The following is a 22,098-nucleotide window of genomic DNA, read 5'->3' on the forward strand; positions in this document are numbered from 1 at the left end:
TGCTCCTTCCTTTGCCATCGACTCTCTGCTTTTCAGATTCATCTTTATGTGTTTATTTTAGTCACACCTTTACCTCTAGCACCTTTTTCTTTCTTAACGCTCACTTCCTCTTGTCTTGGATCTTTGTAGTGTCTCAGCAATGCATCGTCCTCCCTTGTGGTGTCTTCACCTTCCTCTCTATTTTTCTTGGCCTTGTGGGTTTCCATTTTTCTCCCGTCCCTGTTTGTATTTTAGCTTATCCCAAGTCCAGTATTAATGATGTCCTCCTTTTTCCTCTCAGTTTAACAAGATTGAAATGATTGTTCTCTTTTGCTCTCCAACTTTTCATCTCCCCCTGCTCCATCGTCCTCATCCTGCCTCTCCAGTATCTCCTTTTGTCTCTTCCATTTCTCTGCCCTGCTTGCCCTCTGTCTTAACGTTCTCTTTGTCCTCATCTTCTGCAGCGACAGTCAACACCTTCTCATTTCTATCTGCTAGCTTTAGATTGTGGACCATTAGTGACTCTCTGAATTAAATCCTTTTAATTAGAGAAACTGTTACATGGTCATCAAAGCTAACATTTTTGATGGATTCCCTACAAGTCCAGACATTGTCAGTCTCTCAGAGGAGGTCTTCCTTGGCACTGTTGTAAGTGTCAGCATAGACGGCTGATTGTCAAAGTTCTGTATTGATTCTGAAAGAAACGATACAGAATATAGATGCAAACTTGTTGGCAAAAAACCTTGGGTCCCAACTTCAACATAGGTCCCTTTGTATGCAAGCTAAGTTTAGATAGTGTTACACTCTTCAATGAAGGGTTTGAAAGATCATCTCTTCGTGCCAGAGCGTTGGATTCAGGAGTTTCCACTTAAGAAGGCTGACAGTTGCGCTACGAGCTTCAATCAACCTCGTCCATGCAGTTGGATGTGATGCAAGAACACGTTTCCCAGCGCCATGGGGAGCCTCAGCGCTGACAGCCGTGTAATTTACCGACCCACTGCTGAAGTACAGATGCTGATTTGGAGCAAACACATTTCTAAAGTTTTTCCAGAGAACGTGGAAAACATTTTGCTGTTCAAACTGAAAAACTTCACTGTTGACTGTAGTTGGCGGTCACATTTTTTTCCAAACATCTTTTCTTTCCATTTTTCAACTGGTTTCATCAGAGTATGAATAATGTTTGAGCGATAAAATCCCCCTGAGAATTGTGGTTGTCGAGCTCACTCTCTTACTGACAGAAGTTTTATTACCATCGATGTGCCTCGTTTGTTTCTAGGTGTCTTTATGTGATACCGGCGACCTCTTGGCTACACCAGTCATTTAAATGCAACTGCTCCTATATCTGAGAAAAAAGATTTGACTAGGGAATTGTTCCGAATGCTTTGACTATGATTTCTAGTTTTACTAAAGGATAAACCCAGTTTATCTCTCACATCGAAACTACAATTCTTGAAAATGTTTCCTTATTTCCCTGTTCTGTATTTCTTCTTGCTCTCCGTTCGACTGTCGGTGTAAATGAAGTATCGAGGTAGTAAATTGATTCAAATCTAATGCGAGTCAGAGATGCTGAGGAAGGCATCAGGTGACCGTGCAGGCAGACCCACAGATTTCTCAGTGGACGCGGGTCGATCTTTCTGGCAAGTCAAACACAAGTTCGTCAAAGTGCTTCCTCTCACTGAATCTTCTGCTGTACCATTTTGGAAGATGGATTGCCTCATACTCAACAGAGGCTCATTTCGCCCCAGGTTTGAAATCCCCCTTTCATCCTTGCCCGGTACCGTTTGTCATTATTGTCATTACACAGCGCAGCCGGGTTATCAATTACACGAGGATGAGATGCAGATTGGACTGGAACTACTGGCCCTCTGTCAGCAGAGAGTCCATGTTTCTGTGAACATCAAGCAGAGTGTGAAGCCAGAAAGAAACAATCTTTTCATAATTAGAGATCAATGGGGTTTCTGATTCGATGTGTATCCTCATAGTTGATGGATTGTGTCCCGTTGGTGTGAGAGACGTTTTCCCCATTTCTGGAAATAAAACGCCTGCTGCTCGCTGATACAATTACAGCCAAAGCTTTAGTGATTTGTATTCTCTCATAAGGTCGTGTTGGTCTGGTGCCAAAAAAAGACCACCCCTGGAAGCTTGGCAGCCACTGCTGCTGCTGCAGTGTGTTGGTGTGTGCGCTCTGTAGTTGCTGCTTCTGTGCCGTGACCAATTGTGTTTCCCTTTCCCATAAGCAGATTCGTTGTGACAGTTGTGCCTTTTGTTTGTTCTGTGTGGTAACCTTGGAAATATTTTTTTGGCCCTCACTGAAAAGAAAAAACAAAACATGTCAATTTTCCCCCAAAGGCTGTCCTTCTTCAAGAATCAATGCTGTATATTCACATACATTTGAAGAGTTCATTAACTATAAATGTCAGGTTACCCCTAAAGCTACTATATAATTTTGAGTAGGTCAGGTGTACAATACTGTTTTGAGGATTGAAGGGAGCACCCTTGCCAACACTCCATTTTAGCTTATCTCCCTCAGTGATTGTGGACACTTGGAGAGTTCCATGTCATAAATTACTAATTATGCAGTATTTTTAGATATCTACATCTAGAATTGCAGCAACAGTAGAAAAAGTATAGTCCACTGGCGGTAATATGTAGGTATTATAGTACAATCAAAAACAATGCTATTAGTGCTTGTTGTTTGGGGTGTTTTATATTAACAAAAAGTATTGGCATGGCAAACTGACAAATTATTTTAACTTAGTTTCTTTCGTTAATATATGTTCATTGAAAATTTTAAATATTACTACTTTGGAGTCTTCGAATTAGTTTTTTAAAACAATTCTGAAACAGGTCCTGAAGAGATTAGGAATAAAAAAAAATCGTTTAAGAAGTTTTACCTTCATTTCATTATTAAATATGTATTCCTTATTTATGAATAAAAAGAACGCATTAAAAGCTAAAACCCAAACCTTACTGACAAATCAAAGACATAAAAAGAGGGTAACACCTCATAAAAGAGAATGTGAAATCAATGTAGCCTGAATATTAAACTCCTTATTTTAGGTGATTTTTTTTTATAGTGAGATTAATACATAACACACCAGCAGACAGTGAAACCTTTAAAACTTTTATAAAAAGTAAAATACTGGGTATAAAAACACTTGAAATACTTTTTAAAATGTTTTAGACTTTGCAGATGATGAGACCAGCAGTAAAACCGAGTGTTGGAGAGGCAATACTGAGTAATTATGGTAAATAAGAGACCTTTAACGATTAAGTGCCAGGTTTCTACTTCTATGCTAAGCCTCAACCGCACATCTCTCTGATCCACGTCTACGTTCAAATCCCATCAGTGTGCGAATCTGCTGGATCAATATCAGTGTTACAATCCAACAATTACAGTTCATGTACCACTGTACAATTGAACTCTGCAGAGTGGGTTCTTATTGATTAAAGCAGTTTCTTCTGCCTTATTTCTACTTCAGAATTTAGGACCCATTTTGGACTTTTGATATAAGCTATTGATATCGTTTTAATGTAAGTGACTGTATTCATGAAAATTAACTGTTAATTCTCAGGGGCTTAAAAAACAAGGAGAGCTAAGTACATTGCTCATGTTTAATCTTGTTTATATGGGTTAAGCAAGTAATAGCACTGTCTTGTCTACACTAAGTAAATATTAGATTATTCTTGGAACAGGCATAGCTTTCTTAAAAAACTCTACTTAAAAAAGACATAATTCAGGTTTAAATGCCTGTTTGGTCTAATGGTGTTTTTATTTTGTTTCTGTTGGAAGAGAACAATACATGAATGAATGTATAACATATGCTTGTCATGAGTTGATGAGCTTCACACAGTAGTGCAGGACCTCAAAGCCGTGTAGTTCTCGAACCTTTTCCGTATGTCTGGAAATTAATACAAAACACATTGACTTGGTATTCAGTGGGCTGGAATTGAATTGAAACCATAATTTGTGAATTTATGTGCCTGGGAACTAAAGATCAGCACAAATTCAACCCAGTCAGAAAAAGAATGATTGTTCCCACTGGCCGTTGTAGAGGCACAAACAATCCTGATCAATTTACGTACACTACGCCATTATGTCAGCAATGATTTTTTTCCCAAAATATATTTAAAGGTAAAAACTGAAATGTCCAATGGAAATATTAAATATGTACTCCAACCCTTGGCTGTGACACTTTAAGCTTAAGCACCTCCCATCTATCTTGGCCATCTTAAAGACGGTCGTAAGATGATTTTTTGTGATCACATTTGTTGTTTGCATATAGCTGTCAATGCGGTATTTCTTTTAGCCTGTCACTGCTCCTTCCCTTTGTGCATGGGTGGTGTGTGTAGTGGGGCTGAGAGGGCACCTGGGCTCAGATCGACACAGCGTCGCCAGAGCAATCGCTGCATTTAGCTGCACAGCCGTCTTCTTTGCATCCCCAGCAGCATGGCGTAGCAGCAGCCTCACAATATCAGTGCCCAGCAGATTGCTGGCAGTTCCCTCCAACTGAAGGCAGTTGGCCAAACAGAGGGCTGCATTTCCTAACACCAACTCATCACAGCTGGAATCCAGCAGATGACGTAAGACTGCCAGCTCTGTGTTGAACATTAAGTTACATCAAAAAAGGAAGAGGAGATACTTTTACATATATTAACATATATCAACACACACAAGCATGTACATGTAGACACAAACACACACTTGATTTCCATTTTGGGTCAACTCTTAAATAATATTCATGGACTAATGAGGGAGCCTGTGCGAGTGATGGAAACATGTCAATCATTTCTCACTTTTATCAGACTTCAGCAGCTCCTCTCGGGCCAAATGACTGCCAGCAGTGCACACTGTCAGGGTCTTAATGGCATATCTGGTGGCATCCTGCCCTGCTCCCTGGGTAAACAGATACAAAAATAACCCGGACGTGTTTGCAAACTCTCACTTTACATTCATGTCATGCAATGTATGAAGTGATCATATTCAGATCCATGAGTAAGGTTTACCTCATCGGAAAAAGGGTAGTTGTGTTTTCATCTCCATACTTTATAACATTGACTTTTTAAGTGTATATGAAGTCAATGTGCCAGGTCATCAGAAAGTCTTTTGTAATGCAGGGGATGTAAGTTCTATATATGTTGCACTTATAGTATAGTTATAATGTGATATAGTATTCTAAAAAACAAATCCTGAGGTCCTTACTCCTTTGTGTGTGTGTCACAGGACACTGATGGTGCAGTGAGAGGACAGGCGGAATCATAAGCCAATTTATTCAGATTTATAGAGTCTACTTTGTGTTGGTTTTAATTGAAGTCAGATTTAATCAAGCCCTCTCTGCTGCTACTTTACGTCTCCAAATGCATTGTCATTCACACATGCGCATCGCAGAAGCTGAGTTGAACCTTGTTACTCGTACACCTCGGACAAAAAAAAATCTACATTCAGCAGGAGAACTCTTTGGAAGGTGCCTCTGGTCTTCATCCGTAATAACCAAAACATCATTAACATAATTCCGCATATAAAATACAAGTGACCTATTCAAGGACGCTGTAGTGTGTTCTGGATGTACCTTTAGCAGCTGACACATGGTCCGAACAACACCCCTCTGGATAACAAGCTGCACAGCCTCAGAGGACTGGGGGAGGACAGTGCTCAGCACACCTGTGGCTCTCTGCAGGACAAAGAGGAATGTTGGCATTATAAGTGGAGATAACCACAGATTGAGTAAAGTAGAAGAGGGCAGATGGAGGAGAAATTGGTAAGTCCAGCACAAGATAAAGGGACAATAGCTATGGGACAAAGAAAGCTGAAAGTGAAAAGGACAAACCAGCTCCAAGTGGAGACAAAACAAAAGGGAACTGTGGCAATAAAAAAGGCAGAGAATAGACAAATAAAGACATGAAGCTTTATAGAGTGTGCCTGAAGCAACTGCAGTAGTTAGTTTCTTGTATTAATGGTGAAAGAGTTGTGTGAAAATCTGTTAGAATAAAAATAAAATTGTAGTGACCCTTTCAATGATTATATAGGGTGATAAAAACAAATCATAAATGTAAGCATGAGATTTAGAGAAAGGTCACATATTACTGCATGCTTTTTTTGCGGGCAGCTTGTGTAGAATCTCATATTGTTGCACTAATCTAACTGCGACATTTTAGGGTAGGAATCATGTGGTTTGAGCAGAGGAATAACTATAGAAGGAATGAAATGAGTATACTTAGAGCTCAAATTAGTAATTTCAGAGAGTTAGTTTTAAGTAAGGGCACAACTCACTCATTTGAGTGAATGATCGATGAAGAACTCATGGGTTAGATTATCTATCACTTTAACCAATTCAGCTTTCTGTTGAGTAGTAGATCTGCTCTCATCAGCTAGGTTCAGAGCAGCAGGAGGCAGCCATTTTCACAAAATAGCCTCTGATTGAACCACACCGTATTGCCTCCCCCCAGCTCCGAATAGCACATACAAGGTTAGTGACAACAACAAACCCTGACCATTAATTACAGGGATGGTGAGCCTATGGTCTACTAGTTGTATACGGCCCCACTGACAATTCATGAATACAATACAGTTCACAGTCAAGTCAACAAAAATACTATGTGTCAGCATAGTTACTGCCACTTTTATTGAAGGAAAGGACTAGCCATTGTGCTTGCTTTGCAGGGACCTGGTTACAATGATTGAAAAAAGCAACCGTTAAGTGTTGATATGCCTTGACAACCATGCAAATAAATTGAATAAATACATTTTAATTAACTTGAACCCTTCCCTGTGGGGTTTGTGTGGGCAACAAGCAGACTTCACAATAACCTTTTTGGGCTATGTTACCCGGCAACTCTTGGAAATCTCATCTGTAAGAAAAATGTATCATTTAGAATTTAATAGCTGTCTCTGAGTGGAGTACTGATGGCACAAGGTATTCTGTATTTTACATCCACAGATGTATGTTGTGATGTTTACGGCGAGGGGGTTTTCGTTTCTTTTCTTGTTATGTGTCATGTCGTGATTGTTGTCATGTCGTGGGCACACTGAGGCAAATTCCAAACAACTGAGTTGTGTCGCAATTAAGTATTAGCACTTGAATCTTGAAAAAACACCAGATGTCACCAACATACCTTTCTAGTTAATCTGTCTAACTTGCAATGAAACCAGAGGCATAACACGTACGTAAATAGGTTAGCCTGTCTTACACCAGATCTTGACCCAGCAGTGATTGTCCTGCAAAACAGAATGTTATAGGTATAGCAGGGTCGTCAGTTTCTTCTAAAAGCAGAAGTCTCCAGTTCAAGGAGTAGCTGAGTGATCTTTTGTCAGAGCACTTAGCTCTGGTTTGCCTGTGTGAGGTGCAATGGCGGAGTCTTGCAAGTTCACAATGAGAAGTAAAGCATTTCATGGAAATGAAGGAAAACCCTGTCGTTGAACTCAGTGATAGTTAATGGCTGTGTGACTTGGCCTTCATAGAGGATATTACTCTCTGCACTGAACGTCAAGCTCCAAGGTCCCAACCAGCTTCTCTGCCTTGAAATGGGATATTAAAGTGAATTGAAATACAAATGGAGATGAGTAACACTGCTTTTTCCTCCAAAAACATTTACAACACCTGAGTAGGCTGGTGAGTGCACTAAGCTAAAAGTAAGCTAAGCTGAGAAAAGAGCAGAGAACAAATTGTGTAAATATAAAACGCTGACGACATCAGGTGACAAGTCAGAAATGCTGCCAGCCAGCCGACAAGTAAGAACTAAAAAAGGAAGAAAGAGACAGATGGGTGGAAGTGTGTTGCTCTGAGGGGCCTTGCACAGGCAGTGTGAAACTGCCATAACAGCCATTAGCACAGGCAACGGCACCAAGAGCTGGAGTTGTAATCAACTGTATGACACTTACACAGGATCCTCTGAACATTGTGAATTGTTGTTACTTTCTTTTGTGGCACATTGCCAATGAGCTCACAAGCCCTGGAAAAGGCTTGTTGCTCAAGACAAATGTATTTTTTCTAGTTATCTGAACAAATGGCTTTTGCTTTATAGGATATAAACAAGTTTGGAAAACAAACCAACATTTTCAGCAAGCATCAGCGAAGTTATGTTTTGAAACCATAAGACATCGACCAACTTGAAAGCCTCACTAATGATGTCAGCGTGTTCGGGTTTCTAAATCCTACATGAATGTTTTTTGAACCCATCTAAGTACTAAAGAGTCGAGCAGAAGTAAGGTTCACTCACTGTGATAACTCCCCCGTCACTGTCGCTGAGCAGGCCTTGACAGCAGTCACACAGTGAAACAGCATGCTCCTGCAAAATGGCAGGGACAGACAAGTGACCAAGGCAATTCTCACATACATGTCACCCCTCAATAGGTGACACCACATTTCATGGCCGACGCAAACACTCCATCCGCTTCCCTGGTCCATTGTCTTTTACAATAAATGTTTTTAGCAGCAAAGTGTACTCATAATACAGCGGTTGTCATGTGTGTCACCTGTATGACCGGAGAAGGTGTAGTTGAGAGGTTGATGATCAATCCAAGCATGGGGTAAAGGATCTCTTTGTATTCACATGCACTGCACTGCCTCTGCAATGAAACCGATTCTTCCATGAATGAATTGTATACAATGTACAAGACTGCTATGTCATACATTCTTTGTCTTGTAGCACCTGAACTCAAATGAATAATTCAATGATTAAACGATGTGCCTTTCTGAACAGAGGCTGTAATCATACTAACAATGGCAATCGGAAAGGCGTCCCAACACTCTGGATCATGAGCAAGCTTGTGATGGATGACGGCGTCCCGAGCCAGAGAGCCAATGGCCGACAGCAGCGGTGGAAGGATCTGACGATTGTTCTTGTTGATACTTCTCTGTAAAATCGGAAAGAGGTATGTATATTTGCCTTATAAACACACACTCACACACACACTGTATACAAAAACCTATACATCTTACCAGTATTGATGTAAATGGCACAATGACAGACTCGGTCAACGTATTCCTTAAATGAATGTGAAATCTGTAAGAAAAAATTAACATTTCTTTGCACATTTCAGACAGACACACTGCGTTAAAGTGTATGTGCATATTCACACTATTAAACAGAGGCAGTATAAACTAGGGGTTGACTGATTAACAGTATATTCTTATGAATATTGGAATAGTCAGTATGGAATCAAAGAGCAACTTTAAGTTATCACACATGCATCACTATTTCAACGTGAGAACCACGCAAAAAGCAACCAATAAATTCTAGTCAGCTGCCATATCGGTCAATCCCTGTACGTCACAACATTCTGCTCACAATCACAATGAGCGACCTGAAGTTTAAGTTCTTCACTGCTCAGCGCGAGACAAGCAAACAAATCAACAACTCTGTCAACTGAGCAGGTAAAAGCTTGAACGTAAACCACATATAAGTGGTGCCTCTTTCCACTGTGAGCAAATAAGTGCCTAGTGCATCCAACAACCCCACACAGTCCCGATTGGTCTTTTACACAGTAAAACAAACAGCATGTCTGAGTCATCCACATAGCACTTCACGTCAGGTGTAAAAGCATTGATTGTCATGAGAGGCAGATGTATTTGCTTTGTTCCTCCACTGTTCTGAAGGCCAGTGTATTATAACAGCCTCCACCAGTCAAGTTGCAGTAAATTTGCTCACAATTTCCCTTTCTGTTCCTGAGTTATGGTGAGTTATTAACAGGAAAATCCCTTTGTGCAGAACCTTTTCATTTTGCGATGTTGAAAAATGACATTTGTCCCTTTGGATATAAAATATTGTCACTTCATAATTTCATTAGAAATTTGTGTGAAATCTTGTCAAGATTAGCTGTTGAATTATTGTAAAAAATTGTGTTTTAGTCACTTCAGTTTGGACTACAAGTGAACATTTCTACCAAATTAAAAGATTTTTGGCTTGAGTGAGATATCACATGCATGCGATGGACAGACAGCTTGATAGATAGATATAAAGAAAATAGCCATACATACAAAAACATACAAAATATAAGACGTGGAGTACTCTGAACCTGGGCAAATTATTATTATAACCTGTCTTCACAGAATTTTGGAGTGTAAAAAGTAGTAGGACTTAATGTTGATGTTAGTCTTAATCGGGCTATGCTCTGTAACATGTAAACAGGAATATGATTTTCAAATAGCAACTCATGTGAACAACATAAATCGAAATAATGTCTTATCAGAGTTAAGTAAATAGTTGGAATATTGCAGTGTTATGTTGTGGAATTTGGACAAGCTGCGAATCAATTTTCACTGAGACATAAATATCCACTAAAGCCTAACATTGACTTGGCTGAGCTTCCACAGGGAAGAGAAGAAAAGGACGAGGAAAGAGAGTTGAGTAACTCTCTTTGAGCTATACACCGTGAAAATTGATCCCCCCCGTTTCACTGCTTGACACCTCGACTTATTTCCCGCTGTGTTCGAGAGCCTGGGTCGTCCTTTCATGTCTGTTTTTATGAGGCGCCAGAGAGCGAAGCAGGTTTCCAATGGCCTTTTGCCTTTGAGTGACATTAACACTTGTATAGCACATGTTGATTTATTAAAGAGGCCACATTTTCTGTTTCTCCAGAGACCTCGCGTCTCATGGGTGGATTTTAGAGTGAATTAAAAATAGAAATATATTGTACAATATGGGAAGATAACAGCCTGTCTTGTGGATCATATTCTGAGTTCTGTAGAGTATCTGCAATTTATTTTCTTTTTTTCACGATGTAAAGAGAGTGTTTTGTGTGCTTGGCTGTTTATCCGTTATACTTGTTTTCTGCTGCAAAGTTCTCCAGAATGTTGACCGCTGAGTTCTCCAGCTGCTGCTTGGGCAGTAAGATACACGCTACAAGGTTCCTCACCAACCTTTAAAGGCAGATTAAGAGCAGAGTGAGATAAGGAATGAGAGATAGAGACAGAAAAAGTGTGAGTCCGCTAAACAACATGTTCTGATTGAGCATTTTCCACGGTTTCAATGAATACTTGCTTTAATGGAGGTGTGCACCTTGAGATCAATAAGTGTGATAACAGAAAATGAGCAACAATATTACTCATTATTCCTAACTTTTTAAAAATCCAATCTGCTGCAGCTCACATATTATCAGACATAAAGCTAATAGGAAATCCCTTAGGTCATCCGATGTAATTTGTTAAACTTGGTAACAAAGCAATACACATAGAAAATGTATGGCCCTGGGATAACCTAGAGCCTGATGGGAAATTATGGGAAATATTAAATATTTAAATACCTACCAGGGATGGGAGGATTCCAAAAAGTTTCAATAACTAGGGTTATTAGAATGTACAGGAAGCCAACAATCTCTACATGATATATAATTGCGTTTCTACATTGTTCGTGGGTTTGGAAGAGCGTAGAGTCATTTTTATTCCAGCTCTGTTATTGCTGGTTTCAGCTGCATCGTATAACACAAACAGAAATGTCTTACATGTGCATATTCAGGCTGTCCATAGCCAAGCGTCTGCCATGTGGCATTTGTGAGTACAAACACAGTAATGCCAGACACTCTTTCTGCACTGCAACATGCTCTGATGTTAACAAGTGAACAGTGGCCTGTTTTGTGACTGGGCACATCATCAAAATCTTCTGGTTTTCATCTGAAAGCGAGGGAAAACAGAGAATGATTTAAGTGGACACGCCACATGAGCATTGCATTGCTGTCCTCAATATATGCTTTGTTGTTCTCGTATATCAACATGCACACATTGTTAATAGCTGTGTAAAGAAATCGTGACAGTAAAAGTGAATAGAATGTTGGTTACAGCCCCCATGGCTCGTGTGATTTACCAACAAATGAGAGCATGATAGGAGAAAAGGATTTAGTATCACACAGTCAAGCTGTGCAGTGAGGACTCAGTGCCTAAATAGAGGATAATATTTAATTCCTGCCTCGGTTTTCTGCTGAATCAATGAGAGCCAAAAGTGACACATAAACCAAGTCGGAAAATTTGTAACTGGATGATCTACAAACCATTTCCACGACAAAGAGCCCTCCACAATCTCAGAACAGACAGACATAAGTCCCGACTGTGTGCATCCACTGTTTTCTGCAACAGGCAACTGTGGAAAGAAGAAACTTGATCTTTGCCGTTCTTATTTCCTCAAACTGTCAGAATACAAATCAAACTGAACCGTTTTCATTACGCGACAATACGCATAATGAAAACGGTACACAAATGTGTGTCTACAATAATGTAACACATGGCAATTGTTAATAATATGTACTTTAGGGGCAAATCAGAAAGACTGCAGATGCCACAACATTTCATATAGATATTTGGGGGGTAGGGGTTATGGGCGTTGAGTCTTCTGGCACTGATGCTAGATGGAATCTGTAACTTGTGTCACCTGTCACATGATAATATATATGTTTAAGCTTGAGGTGTCTGCAATAGACACATCACTGAAACTTGTTTCCTGAAGGTTTATGTTGTTTCTGTCTCTGTATGTGAGGTTTTTAAGAATTTACAAACTACAATAGAATCAGTATAGCACACACCACTGCCAAGGCCCGAAAGTCCCATTAATGTTATCAATCCAAACCACCGTTCAGTTCCCTGAATGTGCCAGATTTTTTTTCATTAAGATCCATGACATAAATCTTTCTACTCAATTTGAGTGAATCTCTTTTCTTTCTTTTGCTGTAATCCTACTGATAAACTCACAAATGGACAGAAGTAAAAACATAACCTCCTTGGTGAAGGTAATTTTACATCTCAGCAAAATATTTGTATTGTTTAATTTGTCTTTTCTGTAATTGTTTGTATGTTCTGGATGAGTTTGGTGGCAGCAGTGGCGAGCTCTTCTTTGCTACATATGGTTCACAGAACTTTCAGTTGGTAAATCTTCCTTATACCAGTATCCTTATTGTGCTTCCATCAAGCTCAGACTGCAATTTCTTTGCACTCTTTTTTTCTTCTTCTTTGCACTCTACTTACCCCGCATTATGTTCTAACTTGAATAATAACACTGCTAACAATGGGCAGCGAGTATGTGGCAAGTTAATAATAGCCTCACTGAGCTGACATGAGGGAGTCATAATTGGTATCTCGTGCAAAACACTCGCTCTTTCAGGACAAAACACAGAGCCTATGCTCATTTCGGCACTCATCTCAATCTCCAGCATGATCATCGTTTTCCTCTCTGGGCGATCACACAAACAAGCAGACAGAGAGAGGCCAGAGAATGATCGCTTTAGTTTAGGCCGTCATTGTCTCTGTATGCCCCTGTCTCTGGGTCCATCTGTCAGAGCTCCTCTGTGGGCCAACTTCTACCTCTCCCTCTGGTCTCCTTACCTCCTCACTAAGTCATTGCTGCCGATGATACTAAAGCCATTGTTCAGTCTGAAAAGGGTCTGGCCGTTACCTGTTAGAGGAGAACAGGAGATAGTGTAAGAGGACACAAAACAATATATCATCAGCGGGTAGCCTTGAGGTTTGAGGGAAACACAACAGCCCTCTCTATTAGTTTAGCTTGCCTTGTTTACAGTCAAAGGAAGGAGAGAAGAGAATCAATGAAATATGCTTCGAGAGTCAAGTACAGGTGTTTTCAGCTAGAGAATGTAGAAAGTAGAGCAGAGCAGCGGGATAGTACTTTCAGGGATGAAAGTTGGTAATGAAAGCCCTGCTTAGTTCCTATCAGTTGTGAGTCATGTAAGTTATGCCATTTTCAGTTGACTGGCACCGTGAGACAGGCGTTATATCATGGGTTATAACCCATTTCTTCCTTTGGATGTATTCATCCAAAAGGAAGAAAAAGAGCAACCGGAAAAGACTTGTTTTCCATTGTGCAAAGGACAGCATATATAGAGACAATGTCCAGTTCAGTCCATTACTTCCTAAACTATGTGATCTGAAGTTATATATGTTTTTTATTGGGGCGGAAACGTGATGTAACAGAACAACCTATCCACAACTTCTTTCTTAGCTGATGTATAGCTACATAAATACTGCTGAAAGGCCATTCACCTTGATAAGTTGTTACATTGAGCTGTTTTTAGAAAAAAAGCTGCAATTTCTGCCTCGTGGCAGTAGCTAAGAATGAGTTATATTAGCAGTGTGAAGTTTCAAAGTCGTTTGTTGGGTCAAAAACATTCACAAAAATGTTGGCAGCTGCAAGAGGTCGGGACAACTGCTGCTTGTCTACTATGGCCTCTTTTCATTCAGTAGAGGACTTGGTCAACGAATATCAGTTAGTTTTCAACCAGATGCCACTTCTATCAGACGGGCGCTCAAGGTGAAATGCGTCATGTCTTACAAATGTTCACTTTGACAGCACAAGAGCACAATTCTCCTTACAGGGCCGACTAGTCTGTGTGAAAAGTAACCTTGAGCAACAAGCACCGTGCCAGAACCAAGTAAAGCAAATACACATGGTTTTTCTTTTATAACCATTTCTCCCATTATTTGTTGTACTACTTCTATGAACAGTTGTAGTGTGCCCTCATTCACTTTTATGTGTTTTTTATACTTTTATGATACAAGGCAACCAGGCCTAATGTGCAGCTGCCCTGATCCTAAACCAGCCGTGGTAATAAGTATAAAGGGCTATGAATGTGTGTTATGTGACTTTATCTGTTCTAATTTCACCTGCAGTAAAAGCCAGGTAGATCTAATTCAGCAGTGTGGGAGCACTTTGGTTATTATTTAGCTGGCTTTGAACAAAAAAATCAAACCGAATTATGGTTTTGGAGAATTGGAACACCCATTGTGCGCATTCATAATTTAGAGGGTTCGGGGGCAGGCTGTCATATATCTACAAAGTGAATGGATAGATACCACCATTAGTGCTCCTACTTCAAATCTGACCGGAGTGAGTGAAGGTATGGTTCTGAAGTTTTGGAGTAGACACCTGCCATCACAGATGTTTCATTAAATTGCACCTGTGATGGCTTCAGAAGGCTTAATAGTGTTTGCTATCATCCAATAATAACCCTCTACTCTACCCCCCCCCCCCCCAACCACCCCAAATAGTGATATCAGTCATTTTATTTTTAAATATTCATAAGGTGAGTAAGGTGAATAACAATGTTACGTGTCACAGCTGGCTTAGAACTAGTCCACTCAGCAGTTCAGTAACCACATTACATCAGCAATCCTAGGCCTTGGAAACATGTAAGTCTTCTAATTGAGATGATCAGAGACGAATCACAGATCAAATCATGTCAACTTTAGAAATGTCACTCGCCACCGTCACATCTATGCAAATGTAATTTCGCAGTACATGGTGAAAGAGTGTATATACCTTTTTTTATATCGTGGCAGTGCTGAGGTTTTAGTTTTTTTTATTGTGGTGACATGGTTTTGTTTACAAGGCGGCAAATGGTCTACGATTGTCATTGAATGATAAATAGCAAGTTAATTAGTCCTGTCGCCTCATGCCCCGATGTTTACAGAGAGTCCCTGAGATCCTCTCATCTCTTCAACTCCTTCAAGTGCTCTTAACCTCACTTGTTGATTGTTTGCACTTGTTTCAGGCTCAAAGAAATTGTGTATTTGTAGACTAGTGGAGCAGGTTATTGAGGAAAGAGTGGTACAAAGAGATTCGAGGAGAAAGGTAATTGTGCAAGGCTTCTCCAGAGGATCACTCACAGTCAGTAACTGCTCGCAAGAGAATCTCCAATCCTCCGCAGTAGGAGAGGGGAGTCTGGTCGGGCCTTGACAGATTCTCCAGCAACTGAGGAACGGTTGTCCCCTTCCCCTCTCCCTTGTCAAACTCTAGCTTTGCATTCATTTCCCGAGCCTCTCTCTTCTCTTCCATATCTACCTGGCTCAGGTATTCTGCAAGGAGAAAACAAAAGAGATAAAAAGAAGGAAGAAGAAAAGAGGCAGACTGATATAACAGAAATGTATTCCACGGCAGTAACTGTACTGCACCGTGCTGAACTGAAAAAGTAAACTGAGCAACCACCCTGAGACGACCTTCCCTCCCGCCCTGAGCTGTGAACATGTGCTCAGGTGGAAATAAGTGTGTATTCTGTATTAAAAGTAGGTATGCATTACAAATATAATGCTACACAAAACACTGTGAATAACTGAAGGATGGATTGTTTCTGATAATCCTAAAAAAAAAACTGAAGGACACAATATAATTACATTGGGGAGAAAATACAATGTATTTTTTTGACAAGCTCTAGGTTGTCATGAAAGCGTGTCAAGCCATTAAATGGGCTGCAGTCAGCGAGGCAGCATAACTGACAACAAACAAGAGAGAGCCTCTCTATAATTTAAGCGGATTTGAGTGGCATATATGGCACCAAAACTTAAACTGTGGTTTTATATATAGCCAATTCCTCATGAGAACAAACGTTTCCTGACCTCACCCCTATTTTCACTTACCTTTAACCATCTTCTCCATTCCATGTTCAATTTCCACTATCTTTTCAAAGCAGTGTCTTGACTGAAAAAGAGAAAAATTTGGTTCGTCAGTGGCTATGATATGCTTCACTGGTCTCTCCTCGGCCAATGGAAATCAATAGGATCCTTGCCGCTCCACAAGTTTGCAGAATCTCAGCACAACAGTGTGGTATATTAAAAACTATGACGCACATTGAAACTGAATTTTATAGTTTGCTACCAGATATAATAATGTAAATATACGTCCCTTTTCAAATGAAGGGACATACCTTTAAAATAATATTTAGCTTCCATTCTTCATGCTTATATTTCCATCAGGATTAATATTACTTTTGTTCCCTATTCCAGCCATACTACTCCTATGATGTAGTTATGACGGTGAGACGCCAAGTGGCAGAAACTTGGACTATGGGCAGAGAAGGTCTCTGGTTCGTCTCAGGTTCAAATCCACGGAGAGACAACAAAAGACGAACCTGGATTGATCTGTCCAAAAATCCAAGAGTCTCCCTACCCTGTCTAGTGCCCCTGAGCAAGGCACCTTACTCCCCCAACATCTGCTCCCTGAGCGCCGTACATGGTCGCTAACTGCTCTGTGTGTCCTGCACACAGATGGGTTAAATGCAGAGGTTGAATTTGCCTGCCATTGCATGGGTGTGTTGTGCATGTGTGTTTGGTATGACTAAACATATCTTAGAGAGCAACAGGTGTGATGGGATATATTGAGCGATAATTATACTCACTTTATTATAATTCTTCAGTTCCAGATATGCTCTGCCCATGTGCACAAAAGCCTTAATGCACCTCCCGTTACACTGGTAGAGAGAGAGTGATCATGGGGGTGTATTAGTCAGAGCACTTCATCAGCACCACATCTGCATGTGGTGATTTCACATTTTTGCATAGATAACACCAGGACAGTGAGGAAGAAATATTCTGAATTTAAAAGCTTGGTGATGGTGGAGTTACAGAACATCTTTGGAAAAGTTCCTTCCTGGAACTATTCATTATCCAAAGCTAGTCATTTCAATGCAATCCTACAACTCTATGACTCAAAACCACTATTCATTTTCATCCACTCGAATGTTCAATTCACATCACAATGCTCCCGACAGAACATTTTTGCACCACTGTTGACCCATGTCCTGAGTGCAGCACAGGACCAAGCATCGCCCACCATTCACACATCCAACCCATTCTCTTACCACCCATGTGCCCTGAGGTCCCAGGTCCACAAGGACAATGCCTCAGAAGCCACTTTGACAAATGAGGCAGCAGGGGAATGACCCAAGTTCCTGGCACAGGCCTTACCTTCAGAGCCCATTCACAGTCACTGATGGCATCCTTGTACCTTCCCAGCTTGATGTAGGCCTAGGGGGATTTAGACATAGGACCGTAATTGAGCATCAAAAGCAGACAAAAAAATAGAGTGGCACCCTGTACAGCACATACCCTGTTCTACCAGGTCCCATTTCATAAAGATCCTTGAGTTATTCTTATGGACATTTTTTTAAATGTTAGTTTTTTTAAACGTTCGATCTCGCAATGTTAAAGGTAAGGAGCTTAAGATAACGAGCCTCAACGAAATTGAACAGGTTCTTTCATGATCTGCCTCACATCCTTTCACTAAGTTTATTGGTAATTTGTGGTCAAAGTTTTTGTTGCTTATAAAGAAAGAAGCAAATGGATTGGGGTGAAAACAAATCCCTCTTGATGGGGCTAATAATTCTGGCCACACTGTAGCATTATTAGCAGAGTTTGTTAACATATTGATATTATGGTTTAATTAATTGCATGTGGCCATAACAACATCGCAATTAAAAATCCGGAGATAGTACTCAAACGCGTTAGAACTCTTTAGAAGCGTTCTTCATTATGTCGCGATGAATCATTAATAAAATGAACAACAGAGAAACATTGATGTTACTTGTGCTCGGTTGGTGTACAGCTGCTGCATGTCCCGTAGCTCAGCCACACCATCACTGTAATACTTCACAGCCCTTTCATAGTCTTTTTGGGCATAGGCTTCATTCCCCTTGTCTTTGAGTGCTGTGGGGATTCAAATAGTACAGCAATTGAAATTACGTGTTGTCAGCCTAGCAGAGCACAAATTACAACACGCCATTCACATCAAACGGCATCTTTAAAGAACAGGGAATCTCTCACCAGTTGCTTTTTTCTGTTGAGCAATTCGCTCCACTCTCCTGTCTTCCACATCTCCCTCCATGAGCTTCATGAAACTCCCTGGTGAATAAAAAAAGTCTGAAGCATAAGTGCTACATGGGAAAAATGAGGAAATTGTAAGGGCATGTCTCATCAGGCAATATTACGCATTGCAGATGGACTGAAAGTTTCCCCTTGGCAGATTTCTGTCACACGTTTTAAATGAGTAAAATGCCAACATCAGCTAACCCAACTGAGGCTACAAAAGCAGTTTTTGAATTATGTTTTGAAAGTCATCCCCACAGGGAACCTTCTGTGTGTTATTGCTAGACTATTCTCCCAAAAGACGGATATTTAATAGATATCAATTGGAGGTAATTTGTAAAAGCAATTTTGGTGTCTCCTCAGTCTCAAGCATATAATTACTTTTTCTTTGAGATTTAAATGTTTGATGTGTTGGTGGTGGTGTTTTCACATACTTCCGTCGGTATGAAAGGTTTGATGCATTTCATTTGCATTTATTGAGTTTTACTTCAGGGAGAATTGAAAAGTGTTGCTTTTGATGAAAGGATATTTGAATACAGAATACCCCATTCAAGGAGCTGAGTCGATTATGACGTGCTTACAATGAGTTTTTATGAAAAAAGTTGAATACCAACTTTTAAGATTACCACAGCAACTTCTCAGTGTTTAAATGTACTCCACACCAATGTAGAGACAGATCCTTTTTTCATGGCCTTTGCCACATGGTCCAGTGTTTGAGTGTTTCTACCTGCAGAGGATCGAAGCCAACAAACACCAGGCAGCGTTACCCAAATTACCAGTGTCCCCTGAAGGGAAGGTGAAAAAACTCTTACAGCACCAACAACAGCCAATAATTCATCCTCTATTTTTGCTTTGTGCTTCTGGTTGGGAGATGCAAGTGGACATGAAGAGAAGACTTGTCTCTCCAGAGTAGTTGGCAGTGACATTTCTCTCCCAGACTTGGTAGTTCTATCCAGAAGCACAAAATATCAGGTTGATGATGTGAATATCAAAGGATGGCCTGCCTGGCCACCTTACTCCCCATCACAATCAGCCCTCTCAGCCCATCAACACTATTTTCTGCTTAAAATTAGTTTGGAACTCAAACAACTTCACAAAGCCACTGTGAAGATAGCCACCAACTACCTCAGCCACTAATGGTTGTGGCTGAGGAGAACTTGCAGGTCATTTAGTCTTAGCCTCACTCCTGTGAGTGCGGGGCTGCAAATGTCCACGAACCTGAGATAACTCCTGATGCAATGCTCTAACCATCCCGCCACCATCAAGAGGTGCGACTTGCAAAATCACATCTTAATCTTTTGCAGGTTCTGCTAGCATAGCATCATTGATGTTAATTTTACCTATGACATTGTGTTCTGAGCAACAAATATTGTTGTTGCGTCCTATAAGCATAGTTAAAAGGCCTCTGGACAAATAAATCAAGAAAAACAAATCAATCATGACCCATCATTTACATCCTCTACAAAGCAGGAAAGTCCTCACAGTGGCATTTTGGTTGTTTCATAAGGGAGTGAAGAATTATTCTTAAGCTCTTAACAACCCTCTGCCAAATAAACTAACAAAAATAGCACAAAATGAGGAGAAAGCTGAACTGAGGACGTGGTCAAGCCACTTTAATACCACGGACACACTTTACCATGCATCTCTTTCCCTACACACGGTGAGTCACCAACCTGTCAACTAAGCACAGTTGATTAAAAAACCTTAGTGTCACAGCTGCAGTAAACTTTTCTGTGCGGCTAAATAAAAAGGGCTCAAATGTTATGAGAAACTGCAGCCCTGAAGTAATGCTCTGTAGTGGAGGAATTGGAGGCTAAAAATAAACCCCTCCACCTTATTGTTCGGAAAAACTGATTGACGTAAGACAGCAGGCTGCTCCATAATCAAGGCCATTGATATTCACACTTGCTGCTGGAACCAAATGTGAAATGGACTGCATGTTTTACAGCTGCCTCGAGCAGTGAAGTGAAGCACATCATTCAGCGAAAAAGCATATTTTATACAGCCACATTTAAATATATATTTCTATGGTGAAGTTAAGTTCTCTTCTGTATTCTGTTAATCAAAGAAGCGTAACATGATCGATAACAACACATACAATTCATCGCAAGGGACAAAAACATTGACTTGTTTTTATTGTGGCTCACCTGGACTTTCATTCTGCAGACCCTAGGGAAAACACATTGACAAATGTTAAGAAGAAAAATCCCTCCCTAGTCACCTTGTCATTTCTACCGGACAAAAAGGGGCAAAGTAAACAAAACCACTGGTTGTAAAAATGTGCTTGACAGACAGAGACAGTGAGAGAAAAAGAAAGACAGACAAACAAACAGACAGAAAGAGGTAGAGAAAGAGTGAGAAGGACAGAGGCAGACGGGGAGTGAGAGCAGGTGTGGAGGGCTCTGTGTGTCTTTACAGAGGAAGGCTGGAGTGGTGGGTTTGTGTTGATTTTAGTCTTGTTGACTTTTGTCCTGCAGGGTTCATCCAAGGCAGCAATGTAGCAATCAGCTTCCTCCATCGCCTTTTGCTGGACTTCAGCATCAGAAGATTTGAGTTCCTTCACCAACTCACCTGGGAAGAATTCGTGCTTTATTCCACTATTTACAAACTTCAATTCAACATCTGTACATTTCATTCAGCCCAAATTGTGTATTTACTCTTTCTATATCGAGCTAAGACTATAACTACTGTTTCATCTGTCCATTTTTCTTGATTAATCAGTTCATCTTTAAATCTAGAAGACATAGGAAAATAGCAAAAGAAAAATCCCCTTCATAATTCACCACATTCCTAAATAAAGTCTTTAAATGTTTGACGGACAGTGTTAACCCAAAAATAATCTCTTCATCATCTTTTTTGATCACAAAAATTAACAAATCTTAAAATGTTAGTACTTGGAATCAACAAAGGTTCTATTATTTACAATATTCAATCAACCCGATGAACATGATAAATTTCCCACAATTTCATGAAAGAGGACATCGTTCAAAACAAAATAGTACTTTATATAATAATAATAACTTAATAACATGAATAATATCTGTCTCTTTATTCTTTATTCGCTATAGATGAAATAACACCGGATTGTGAACTTTATAATATCTCTTATGTCGACGTTTTACTAAATCAATCTATATGGCACAGTGAACCTTCTGCCTGTTCAAAGCTAACAAGCTGAAAAATGACTCACAATTGTTCTACTCACTTATTTTGTCAACATTCTTCAGAAACCTCTCGACGTCCTCAACTTTCTCCATCTTGTTTTCGTTCTCCCAAACTTCTTTTTGTTATTAAATAAGCTATTTAGCTCTTCGTAGTGTTAGCGAGCGCTGACTTCAGCGTCACGAGTTTGCGTCGTCCAGTTACCCAGGTGACGCGATGCCTTCAGGGCCCGCCCCCAAATCCAGTAAAGAAAAGCTGAAGCCGCCCGGGTTGTCTCTTTGCGACAGAATATTTCGTATAAGATGATCACGAATATGTGTTGAGTTTGAAGGAATCGAACTGTTGTTTCAAACAAAAGATAATCAGAATAAATTTTTTTTTTTCA

General features: G+C 40.1%; 1 protein-coding gene and 1 long non-coding RNA gene across 3 annotated transcripts in view; one reads left to right on the forward strand and one right to left on the reverse strand.

Annotated features, from left to right (window-relative positions):
• The window catches only part of LOC133952233 (uncharacterized), a 71,288-nt gene that overhangs the window by 32,944 nt on the left and 16,246 nt on the right, over positions 1–22,098 (forward strand). Inside the window, exon 2 of the long non-coding RNA XR_009920527.1 lies at positions 8,680–8,851. This is a non-coding gene — a long non-coding RNA (uncharacterized LOC133952233). The remainder of the gene's footprint in view (positions 1–8,679; positions 8,852–22,098) is intronic.
• On the reverse strand, positions 3,722–21,899 carry ttc12 (tetratricopeptide repeat domain 12). 2 transcript variants are annotated; one of them, XM_062386597.1, is made up of 21 exons: positions 21,757–21,899; positions 20,968–21,122; positions 20,699–20,720; positions 18,510–18,587; positions 18,271–18,392; positions 17,655–17,714; positions 17,087–17,158; positions 16,329–16,389; positions 15,582–15,770; positions 13,287–13,356; positions 11,963–12,051; positions 11,420–11,588; positions 10,743–10,838; positions 8,919–8,982; positions 8,699–8,833; positions 8,453–8,545; positions 8,197–8,265; positions 5,550–5,651; positions 4,777–4,876; positions 4,350–4,578; positions 3,722–3,881 (listed from the first exon to the last, which is right to left on the reverse strand). In XM_062386597.1, exons 1-21 carry the CDS (start codon positions 21,806–21,808, stop codon positions 3,809–3,811), a joined length of 2,100 nt encoding a protein of 699 aa, XP_062242581.1. In that variant the 5' UTR covers positions 21,809–21,899; the 3' UTR covers positions 3,722–3,808. The 2 variants fall into 2 exon arrangements, with proteins under 2 accessions (XP_062242581.1, XP_062242580.1); XM_062386596.1 differs by lacking the exon at positions 21,757–21,899 and having other exon boundaries at positions 20,968–21,256.

This window comes from Platichthys flesus, chromosome 4, assembly GCF_949316205.1.
Source record: "Platichthys flesus chromosome 4, fPlaFle2.1, whole genome shotgun sequence".
Classification (NCBI taxonomy): Eukaryota; Metazoa; Chordata; class Actinopteri; order Pleuronectiformes; family Pleuronectidae; genus Platichthys; species Platichthys flesus.